Here is an 11,157-nt window from a genome sequence, read left to right as displayed (position 1 = left end):
TCGTCATCATTAGGAACTCTTACTTCGAAAGCTGAGACGTAAGCTGATGCATGCGCCTTGACAAGAGTATCTGCATTCGTGCTGATACTGCGATCTGCTTTAGGATAAATCTCGTCTCTCATCTCCAACGTCACCCGATCCATCTCCAGTATCGTCGCTCACACATGCGTAACGGCGGATGGCCTCGCGAACGAGATCGTGTATCAGCTTCACACCATTCTCCACCGTTTGCTTTGTCTACTCGGAAATATCGTCTATCCGTACCTCGGTAAGACGTTGGCCGACCTACCCTGTCACGTCATGCTCCACCTTGATATCGCTAATTTCCGTGCACCTTCCTGTTTGTGGATGGGCAGTCAGAAGCTGGAGCTGCACAAGTTCCATACGCTTCTCCACTTCTTTTTTCACAAGCTCCTTTATTGTGTTGCAGGCCTCAGCTTCATCTACCATATCACGTATTTCAGGTACACGATCGCAATGCTGCTGTATTTTTCTCGTAGAATTGAGACCGCATCGGCTTGACGTTGAGCTTGAAGGTTAAGATCAGACTGAGTAGATATTAAAGCTTACTGCACTTGAGCTTCGAAGTGGCGCTTTGATATCTCAATTTCTTCCAGCACGAAGCTCTTGACAGCGTCATGCGAAGTTCCGTCTGAAGTGATCGTGTTTGAAGTAAGCTCCTGTTTCAAATCATCACGCGCCGAAAATTAAAGCCCAGCTCGAACGATCTCTCAAGGTGATCCTTCATCTGTGTTGTAGATTTTTTACAAGCTGCTGCGCCATTTCGATTGTCATTTCTATAGTACTCGCTTGGTGCGTTGCTATCTTCTCCTCGACAAGTTGGTGGATGTGTGAGGTAAGGACCTGGAAGCCACTGCCAATTTTCGCGTCAAGCTGCTGCTCCACTCAAGCGACACCGTCTACCTGAGCGGCAATCATCGACTGCGACTCGCTATGGGCCTCCCGAAGTGCACGAAATAGCCTGTCCGCCACAGATCTTTCTATTTCCTCTCCGACGTTAGCTTGCATTGTTTCTAGCCGCAAGAATTGCTCGCGAATACCAGCGTGTGTCGCCATCAGCTCTTCGTGAAATCGGCCTGTGATTGTCAGTTGTTGATTGGCTAGCTGTTTAATGCCGGCATCTGTGGATTCTCGAACAGCAGCAGAGCGGAACTTTGGGCTGCGCCTTGGCCTTCGAGCTGGATCTGCATAAATGCGTGCCCTTCAGCGAGGGCCTGTGTTTGAGTAAGAAAATACTCTGCAAGCTTAGCCAAACAGTCTTGAACATGCGGGACAAGCTCGACGGTAGATCGTTCTGCCACCACCTCAGCCACTGCGGTCTCGTCGCTATGATCTACAACGACCATGACCGCTTCAAGAGTCTCTTGTTGCTGCGCCGTCGCTTGTGTTCTGGCCTGCGCTCGGGTTAGCACCATCTTGTTGATCAGGGGGATATATTCTTCTGCGTCATGAAATATTTCAGTAACATCTTTTTAGCCAATAGGATCGGTTGATAATGAGCACGACGCGCAATATTATCGTCCTCTCGTGCCTAAGTTGATAGTGAGGTGGAATCGAAAAACCTTAAGAGCATTACTCTTGAGGTTATTCTCCTCAAAAAAAAACTCAAGAAGCGTGGTCATCATTTGCTCCTGGCCCTTTTGAACAATGTGACGTCACAGTAAACGACTGGTAGAGGAGCTATGTAGCGTCGGAATTTTCAGTGTTGTCGCCGACAACAATAACGTGGAGTTGTGGGAGGATCATTATAGGCAGCACCTTGGTGCTCAAAATGTTGTACGTTAGTCTCAATATCGTTGGACTCGCCAATGCGACATACCTCGCATGCTATCGATAAGAATTCAACTCTGAGTTTCGGCTGTTAGGTCCTCCCTAAGTCGCGGCAGGGTCATTTCGAAAACGGTTTGACAGATATTCCGTGCACTGAATGCCTAATGAGCGGCGAATCAAAATAAAAGTGCTGGTTAGGTGATGCTGAAGACCGCGTTCAGCGGGAAATAGGCCCCAGTAAGTGACTTACTGGAAGTGCTGTGGCAATTATTGCCAACGTTTCATTGAAAAAAAAAGAGTTTCTACTCCTGTTGCTTCTTCTGCCCGTGCTTGAGCACAGCGCTGTTTAGTTCACCGACAAAAGGGTTCGCCATGGCGGGTCCTTGTTGCAATTTACGCATGCCATTGATCACTTCACGAGTCTTAGAGATATACAGACCATCTAGACTGGAGCGCATGTCGATCTCCATGTCCTCGACCATGCGGCCCATGTTGGACACGTGGGCAAATTGATCTTCAAACTCCATAGTGCGCTCTGCCTGTCTCGTGAGTGTTCCATCCAGTGTCAGGTCGCCCAGTTCAGGGCGATTGACCTTCATAGACAGCAACACAGACGTTGTAAGGCGGTACGTGGCCTTCTTGACGCCTTTGTCAAGCACGTCGCTGCCCTCCTGCACTTCAATTACGTGGATAGAGTTCCATTCCCCTTTCTCGATGAATCTTTGGTCTAAAACGTCCTTTTTGACGAGAAAACAGGCTGCAAAACCAAGTTCCAAGTCCCACATATAGACGGACGAGATGCCACCTTGATAGTACAGTTCACGGTACGAGTCGAAGATTTCGTTGGCATGCACCTCCAGCTCACGTAGCGTCTCGGACGGGAAGAAACCTTCGCCATCGCTTGCTGGAGGGTCGTATTGATTGGTCCACGGGGAGCGATACGAGTCACCGTCGCGGTTGTAGTCGCAGAGGAGATATTTGCGGCCGTTGGCAGGGTCCACAGCCACCTGAAGCGGCTGATCCACGCGTTGGTACAGCTCGTCTGCGATGGAAGGAACAAGGCGCGTAAGGTTGTACACGTCCGTCTCCACCTCACGAGGCGGCATGCGACGCATGAGATTGAGGCACGACGTCATGCCGCCGTCCGCAGCGCTAGCATCCGTACTCATCGCAATTTGTATCTGATCGTGACTCCCTCACAACGGGATTGGTCGAATCTAATAATTATTTTGAACCAGTAGCAACGATTCTTAAAAGTTCTTCTTAGCGAATAAACGAGCTGTTATGCCTTACGGAGTTCCAGCCAATCGAGACAGTGTCGCGCACACACCAGCAATTGCACCAAGAACCAGCATGAGCAAGCGCGTCAAGGTGCATCTCCAGCACCAAGAGGCTTTTGACAGCACAGCTCCCGTCGTTGGTATGTTTTGTCGCCATAGACACCTTTGCAGCGCCGTTATTCTGACCTAATTGTCACATTTAACCAATTGTTACAGCGACATTCCGCAACGGCCCGCCGCCTCCGAACCAGCGAAAGGACTTGGCCTTCGAGGTGTTTGAGAACCCAGCAAAGAAGCAGCGTCTGGTCATCGCCAGCTCCGAAAAAGTGGCGTATCAAGGTGCCAACTTCGGCTACTTGGGCTCCAGCCACGACTTCGCCAATTATGCGGTGGGCGTGTACGACAGGAAGACCAAGGAGGTCCGACTGTGCAATGTGAACCAGGTCTATGTCATGCAACAGGCCATCAAGAACGCGTCTGAGAACGTGGATGACAACCGTGGAGAAGACAAGAGCTTCATGGAGCAGCGTCGCGATCTCGTTGAAGTTTTCGGTAGCAAGAAGAGCAAACGTATGCAGAAGAACCGCGAAGAGAACATTGTTAACCTCGAGAACATCAGTGGCGCTGCGTCGGTGTCTCAAACCCTGCAGAAGAAGATCTCGGCCGCGCAACGCAAGCTCGAGGAGGAACGTGCACAGGACGGAAGCTACACGAAGGAGGGAGCGGCGCTCGCTGCTACCCGTAATGCTCTCCTGCCGCCGTGCGATGTGGATGCTCCTACACCCGACCGCGTCTACGACCTCACCAAGTGTAAGCTGCAAGTCTGTCATATTTTATTTTTTAAACTTTTAACTGATATGTGCAATGTGGCTTTTCAGTTATGGATAACAACGTTATGGACTCGTTGACCATCATGGCTGAGGAGGTTATCCAGGCCTTGCAGACTGCTAGTGTGGCTGAGTATGCCGCTAGTTTGAACCTTGCGTCGCTGCCTACACGGCTGATGCTGTCTCTGCCTGCGCCGTACGACGTGAACAAAATGTGCCTCGTCGTGTACCTGGCCTACATGATCGACTTCTACAACTCGCGCTTCCCTCTGCGTAAATCGGCCGCCGTATTCAGTGAGGAAAAGGGCATTCCACTTGTGATTGTACGTCACTTGTTGAAGCTCTTTACGGATATCAGCGAGGGCGACAATGGCTACCCATCGTATTTCCAGTCCAAGGCTATGAAGGACAAACTCAGTCTGCACCTCATCGTGGTGGCACTTAGTGTGAATGGCTTCACTTTGGATCTCACGGAGGTTGGCAACGATCTCAAGAAATCTTCCATCCACATTCAGGCATACGCTCGCCAACTCGGCTGTGTCGTCGAGAAGGCCAAGGCGGACGCTGCCGTCTACGGCGGTGCGGCGTCGCTGGCATCTAAGAAGCAGATTTATCGTGCTGTGCTTTCCGTGCCACTCCACTTCCCGCTCCCCAAGCGTGGGGGTCTAGCTCGTCGATAAGCAATCGGCAAGCAAATAGAGTCCGGTGAAATCTCTAACTCCGAATACATAGTTGCAAGGTCACTAATCGTTTTTCACCCTTTTTTATCAAAACTCTAAAAATGGGTATTGCAGTGTTGCACTTGATATTCACTCATGGCATTCAAAACTTTTGCTTCACTGCTGCTCACCGTTTGAGCGGTGGACACGCCTAACCAGTTACTATAGATACACCTCCTCTTCCTTCCTTTCAACACTCTGGCTTAGGACTGCGTGGGGCGGCCTGTGAGGTCCGAGTCGGTGGAGAAACGTGAGAGCGCCGACGTGCGGTCGAACGATCCTGACTCGAGCATAGCGTAGCTGTCGTTAGTACCGCGCATGTCGTCCATCCAGTGAGACTGTTCTCCATCTGGCACCTCGCTCTGACGATCGAGAGCCTCAGACACTGTCGTCCCCACTGTATCACGTCCAAAATCGTCCACGCTTCCATCGAACGAGTTGAGCACTCCCTGACCATTGTACGTTCCCGAGAACGAGTTGGCGTATGAGCCGGCCATGGAACCTGCAAACGAACCGGCGTACGATTCAGTGTACGACTCGGCGTAGCTACCGGGCGCTGCGTTGAACTCCATGGAGTGGGCATCAAAGTTCGTGTTACTAGGACGCGAAGCCTGCACTGAGTCCTTTTTATTAAAAGGCGACGTCGATGGAGCAGCGCCGTTGACTGTGGACTGCGCAGGGTCGAAATTGTACCGGGTGGGTTCCTGTGACGGACTAGGCGAGGCGCCGGGCACAGCGTGTAGCATGGCGATCGATGACGCTAGCGGATCAGGAGTGGCCTTGGTGGATGGCGCGTCCAACGTGGTGAAGTCGTACTCGGTTGGGGTGTTCTGTGAATGGGTGTCGGACATTTGATTGGGCTCCGTGGTGGTGACCTTGGACACTGGATAGTCTTGCATGAATTGCTTCTCGTCGGTCTGCTGCTGGGAGTTAACGTAGCGGTAGACGAAGAAACCGGCGACGCCCAGCACGAGCACACCCGCGATGATACCGATGACAGCCCCAGCACTCATTCCAGACGACGGCTACCGTAATGAGAACTACACAAAGGGAGAAGCGCTCTCAACCCACGGGGGGATTCGATTGTGTGCGCCAACGAGCGTCCGTCGCACTGAAATCAGCGCGCGTGGTCCGTCGCTGGGCTGTGCAGTTCTCGCACGGTCGATCTGCGGCTGTGTGGAGGCGGGAGAGCTGGGTGCGCAGCGCCGAGCCGGGTTCAGAAGTGCTAATGACAGCTGCCATCTAGTCGGACACTCATAGAAAAAATAAGACATCAGCTGTTAAAATACTGCGGTCATTTCGCTACAGTTGTACTGATGTTGCAACTCTGTTGCCCTCCCTTTCTGCACAGAACACTTGCAATCGGACGACGAGCCCGACTGTACCACGAGCTTTGTCCTTTCGAGAATTTCGAAGAATGGGTTTTGCTGCTCAGCATGGATGTTTGGCTCGATCATCAAGTGAACGGGGCGTTAATGTGATACATGTACAATCACTGCATCGGATAACAACCGATTGATGGCAAAGGCAAAATCGCAGCACTGTGGAGGAGAAACGGCGAACAGTCTTCTTGTATAATAGCGATCAATAGAGGCGGTGCAGGGGGCCTTTGCACCATCCGATTTTCGGTGACGCCAAGTGCAAGATAGGGACTCAGTAACCGCAGAGCCTTTAGGAACTCGGAAACTTGGCTTGCCTACCGACAGGCCGCTACAAGTTTATCACTCAAGTGCCGGCTCCTTCAAGGTTTCCAGGCGCTGGCGTGGGCAATTTGCAATCTGCACTGCAGATTCTGCAGTATTGCGCTGCCACAAACAATAACCGTCGTGGTGGGTTGCTTCAATACTTGCGAACGAAAGCCACTTTCAGATCCAGTTGAGGTTTTCTCAAGCCTTCAAGACTTGAGCGGAGTCCCGCGTAGCTTTCGCCACGCCGTGGGGTCACTCTCGTACAGAACCGTTGGGAAGGATAAGTTCGAGGCTTTGTGTGTGGGACCAGACCCGACGAGAGACTCTCTCGTCGAGAGTCTCGTCGAGTCTCGTCAAGACTCCGGTTCCTAAAGAGCAGCACTATTAATATCTCGATGAATTGTCACCATTCGAAAATTGTTGTACAGATACGGCTCGAGCCTCATCAAGGAAAGCTAAGTTACTCACCTCGATAACTTTTCGATTGGCGCCCGCTTGATTTGAATCAAGCCGAGGAAAGACAGCTTGCTGCTACACTGTACACATGCGTCGTACATGCACTTGCCATAAACGCCCTCTGTCACATACTCTTCGACGAGGAGCCCCGTGTTTGTTCGTATAGGGACTTAAATACAGCCGACCAAAGACCAAAAGGAGTATGTATCCTATGACCAGCTTGGTTCTTATTCGACTACTGTACTGTGTCAGGCTGGCGATGCTACTCGGCATGAGCTAACGGGGTGAAGACAACGGCCGATGCTAAGGTAGCAGCGTGACAAACATTGAAAACTTTGCCTTTTGTTTTTCATATCCTGATTGCGGGCAGGAAGTAACCAGTACGGTATTGAATTGATCTCTTTGTCACCACCAGATATTTTTTAAAATACTTGTACAGAATTATAGAATAAACATAACTGTTTTTACGATGCGGTTAATAATATCAAGTTGTTTTATCTGTTAAGCCTACCTCCACGTTTACGGACTAATGTTTGCTGCTCGCTGTCTCTTCGTTTGACGTTTTGTTGCTGGTGATTCTGCACGTCTGCGTCCATTTCGACTGCGTGATTCGCTGTAAACTAACAGCGTAGCAATTTCAATCTTGCTGTTGGAGAGTGCCACTTCAAGGGCGTTTGGTCCCAGTGTCGGTTCGAACCAAACTCGCTCCATTATCTAGCAATAGCTGTACTGCATCCTGTTCCCACGGTATGCTGCCATCATTAACGGTGTGCTGTTCATCCGGTCTGCTGCGTCCACTAAGGCACCGCTACTCGAATCGCCGCCGTGTGACCTTCTTCTGCCGCGACATGAAGCGCAGTGCGGCCATCATTTGTCTTCATGTTGAGCGCAGCTCCTTTCCGAATTAATAACTCGATAATATCTACGAAATTCCGATGTGTTGCCGCCATCAGCGGTGTCCAGCCACTCCGATTGCGTTTATTCACATCAGCGCTAGGGTTGGCGTCGACCAAAGCTCGTGCAGCTTCCAACTGGCCTCCATACACAGCTTCATGTAGAGCCGAGTCCCAATCGTCGTCGTGGGCATTGATATCTGCATGATTCTGTAGCAGCAACTTGATCACTTCCACGTGTCCATTCTGTGCCGCTGCTGCCACGGCCGTCATTTCTGGACACTCACTTCTGTCCATTCTGGCGCCATGACTCAGCAGAAAACGAACGGCTTCGACGTGGCCTCCTTCAGCGGCAATAGTCAAAACTGTGTTGCCGTCTTTTGACGTCTTGTTTGGCAACGCACCGTTCGATAGCAACAGTCTCATCACCTCCACTTGGTTTTTCGTAGCTGCGAACATGAGCGGAGTTCGTCCAGCTCCGCTGCTTAGATCAACTGGTACGCCTGCATCTAGAAACATTCTGACAGCTTCAACTTGACCAGCTTGAGCTGCGATGGTAAGCACGTTGGAGCCGTCCTGGGATGCAGTACGCACGGACTGCGGTGCTACTTTGACCAATAGTTTGATCACTTTAGAGAGACCATTTTCCGCGGCCAGTAATAGTGGTGTCACGCCGGCGTTAGTGGCAATAGCAGCGTCCGCGTCAAAGTCGATCAATAATTTGGCAGCGCGAGGATGTTGACTGGCAATCGCCAAGTGCAGCGCCGTCGTGCCGTCCGAGCGTCTCAAGTCCACGTCGACGCCACTAACCAGCAGGAGTGTCATCACTTCAACGTGGTTCTTCTTCGCTGCCACCATCAAAGCCGAGTCCCCCTGGCTGTTTACTGCATTTAGATCGCAGCCACTGGAGAGTGTGCGACGCACGAGGCGCATGTCGCCCGCAGCAGCAGCGACCAAAGCCATGATTTTAGAGCTTGTAAAAAATAACTTTAGCTAAAACGAAAATTTACTCAGAACAAATCTCAGCGTAAAAATGTGGAAACGCTGAAAAAATTACTGATACGCACTGTACAGTAGAATTAACGGTATATTCGGATCAGGAATAGTGTATACATATCCACTCCCGGGATGGAATCCCGGAGCTATTCCGGGGCATACATACATGTACAAACTCTAGCAAATGCAAACCACCTGCTAGTGTAAATTTTTTGGGGGCAGCTGGTATGCACATGCCAGAGTTTGTATGTCCCGGAATAGCTCCGGGATTCCATCCTGGGAGTGGATGTGTATACATTATGCCGGATTTGGGCAGTGTGAACCGGCCCATTGTATACTAACTTTGTTTCAGTACAGGTATGTGCATTTTGCATTTGATCATTTGCAACGCTACTAAAATATGCAACTAGAACAAACAATTGGTTAATTGCGTAAGGGGGAGGTCGGAGTACAAAAAGAGCAAAAAATTAAATAGCTTTCTTGGACCTGATTGGCCGACTGATTTTCGGTTATCTCTTAAAAAAAAGACCACAGGTTGGTCTTTTAAAGAAAGAGATCACACATGAAGGGGAGAAAATTGGCTGCGCTCTCCCTTGTATTTGCTGCAAAGGCTACTCTTGCCAGTGACAAGCGTCGATGGCCCAGGAAACCTTCCCGACGCTTCTCCGTACGGAACACATCATGGCAGCGAGTTCTAGATGACCCCATATTTGCAGACGGCTGGTTTCCAGTGAATTTTCGGTGCAATCGTGCAACTTTCCTGGCTATTGTATCCCGTATCGAGCAGAGATGGCCGAGCGTACGCCCAGCCCCTCGCCATAACGCACATTTTCCTATTAGAGATCGAGTGGCGGTGGCCTTTTATTATGTCACTCACGGCGGCAGTGCATACGCGGCTGGACAGATTGTTAGCGCTGGCAAAACGCAAGCACTACTTTTTATTCGCCAAGTTGTTCATGTGGTGACATCGTTTTCGTCAGAGACTATTCGATTACCGTCCACGGACGACGAGATAGCGGAGGTGATACAAGGGTTTCAAGATATGCTTGGGTTTCCTGGTGTAGTCGGTGCCATCGATGGTACACTGATCCCAATCAAGCGTTTCGACGATTTTGAAGGGTTTTACTGTAGAAAAGGGTTTCCTGCTTTCAATTTGATGGCTGTTGTGGACAATCAGCTTTGATTTATTGCGTTTTCCATCCGCAATGGAGCACAAAATGACCAATCTGTACTTAACAGATCTCGCTTTGGGCAAGAATAAGCTACAAAATTACCGGAATCCACACATTATCTCGGCGACGCTGGTTACAAACTAATGAAGCAGATTATGACCCCATACCCGATCACGTATGACAAAAGACAGCAAGGATTGCGAGATTGAATCGTGGATGCTGCTTCATTTAGATGACGAACGCTTAGAAGCCGACGATGTAAGAGGAGACGCAAAGAGAAATAGAATTAGAGACCAGCTGTACGCGAAATATATTTCATCCAACTAGCCCATTTTACTTTGAAGAAAGTGCAGTAACTGAGCGTTCACGTTTGCCGAATTCTCGAGCGCTTGCACCATTTTATTTTGGGTTTCTTGAATTTCCTTGAGTTGCACGGAAATAGCACCTGCGTCAGTATTGGAATCGGGAACTGTCATCGCTTTGGCAATGAGAGAACCCATCGATACCAAAGCCTCTGGAAGATCTATTTGGACGCTTTCTCATGATATTATGGCGTTCTTTCTCCATTTCCACAGCTTCGGCATGTGCATCACCAGCTTCGTCAGAAGACGACTCGTCGTACATCTCACTGCATGCATTGTCGCCACCACTGGCACCTCTATCGTAAACCACAGCTTCGTCGTCGGATCCTTCGGCCCTAAATGGAGGTAGGGGCACCTGCGATTGACCGAAATCGTGGTTACGCAGCCCCTTTTTATCAGCAAAAAACTCGACGAGCACTGACCAGTAGCTCGGATACTTCACCGCTTTTTCCAAGTTTCCCGTAGTAGCCTCGTCGGCGCGGATCTGGCCGAACAACGCCTTCATAGCATTGAGTTTGTTACGTAACTGATCTACAACGGCCTTGGTTTCATGCTGCTTGTTAAAACGACGGACCACACGGCTCCACAGTACAGTCAGTTGCGCTCTGCTCTTGTGTTTGTTAAATTGATCACCGTACGCAATCAAACGGAGGTGGAGGAGAGTACGCAGACGAGAATCAGTCCACACCAAGCGAGGTGCCTTCTCAGTAAGAGCCTTGCCAAGAGGGTCAGCCGCAGAGTCTTCTTCTGGAGAGGGGGAATCGCCTCCATGAGCACCGTGTCCTCCTTCCATCGCGAATCGTTGAATGAGCTCAATTTACCGGTAACTAAACCGAACTTACCGCTTATATTTTCGGACAACTTTAAGTTAGAGACCCGCTCATATTTTCGGACGGAGGAAGTACCTAAAATTGGTCATTTGACAAAAAGGACCTGTTCACTGAGAGTTTGTAAACTCTCGGAAGCCAACTCC

At 50.1% G+C, this 11,157-nt stretch overlaps 6 protein-coding genes across 6 annotated transcripts; 1 reads left to right on the top strand and 5 right to left on the bottom strand.

Moving 5' to 3' along the window:
- Positions 1-285: 285 nt before the first annotated feature.
- Positions 286-1,436, bottom strand: PITG_11367 (uncharacterized protein; the record flags this gene model as incomplete). The annotated part of the gene is made up of 4 exons (XM_002900920.1): positions 286-443; positions 571-652; positions 925-1,205; positions 1,277-1,436. The coding sequence occupies 4 exons, from the start codon at positions 1,434-1,436 to the stop codon at positions 286-288; spliced, it is 681 nt and encodes a 226-aa protein (XP_002900966.1).
- A 657-nt stretch (positions 1,437-2,093) lies between these two features.
- On the bottom strand, positions 2,094-2,960 carry PITG_11366 (F-actin-capping protein subunit beta, putative; the record flags this gene model as incomplete). Its single annotated transcript, XM_002900919.1, has 1 exon — positions 2,094-2,960. One exon carries the CDS (start codon positions 2,958-2,960, stop codon positions 2,094-2,096), a length of 867 nt encoding a protein of 288 aa, XP_002900965.1.
- Positions 2,961-3,092: 132 nt separating this feature from the next.
- PITG_11365 (uncharacterized protein) lies at positions 3,093-4,578 on the top strand (the record flags this gene model as incomplete). Its single annotated transcript, XM_002900918.1, has 3 exons — positions 3,093-3,211; positions 3,288-3,881; positions 3,950-4,578. 3 exons carry the CDS (start codon positions 3,145-3,147, stop codon positions 4,576-4,578), a joined length of 1,290 nt encoding a protein of 429 aa, XP_002900964.1.
- Positions 4,579-4,694: 116 nt separating this feature from the next.
- Positions 4,695-5,630, bottom strand: PITG_11364 (uncharacterized protein; the record flags this gene model as incomplete). Its single annotated transcript, XM_002900917.1, has 2 exons — positions 4,695-5,447; positions 5,502-5,630. 2 exons carry the CDS (start codon positions 5,628-5,630, stop codon positions 4,821-4,823), a joined length of 756 nt encoding a protein of 251 aa, XP_002900963.1.
- A 1,928-nt stretch (positions 5,631-7,558) lies between these two features.
- PITG_11363 (uncharacterized protein) lies at positions 7,559-8,617 on the bottom strand (the record flags this gene model as incomplete). Its single annotated transcript, XM_002900916.1, has 1 exon — positions 7,559-8,617. The coding sequence occupies one exon, from the start codon at positions 8,615-8,617 to the stop codon at positions 7,559-7,561; it is 1,059 nt and encodes a 352-aa protein (XP_002900962.1).
- Positions 8,618-9,641: 1,024 nt separating this feature from the next.
- PITG_11362 (uncharacterized protein) lies at positions 9,642-10,977 on the bottom strand (the record flags this gene model as incomplete). The annotated part of the gene is made up of 2 exons (XM_002900915.1): positions 9,642-9,810; positions 10,445-10,977. 2 exons carry the CDS (start codon positions 10,975-10,977, stop codon positions 9,642-9,644), a joined length of 702 nt encoding a protein of 233 aa, XP_002900961.1.
- Positions 10,978-11,157: the final 180 nt, after the last annotated feature.

The sequence above is a fragment of the Phytophthora infestans genome, genomic scaffold (genome assembly GCF_000142945.1).
Source record: "Phytophthora infestans T30-4 supercont1.23 genomic scaffold, whole genome shotgun sequence".
Lineage (NCBI taxonomy): Eukaryota > Oomycota > Peronosporomycetes > Peronosporales > Peronosporaceae > Phytophthora > Phytophthora infestans.
This window is presented reverse-complemented; position numbering and strand designations above follow the sequence as displayed.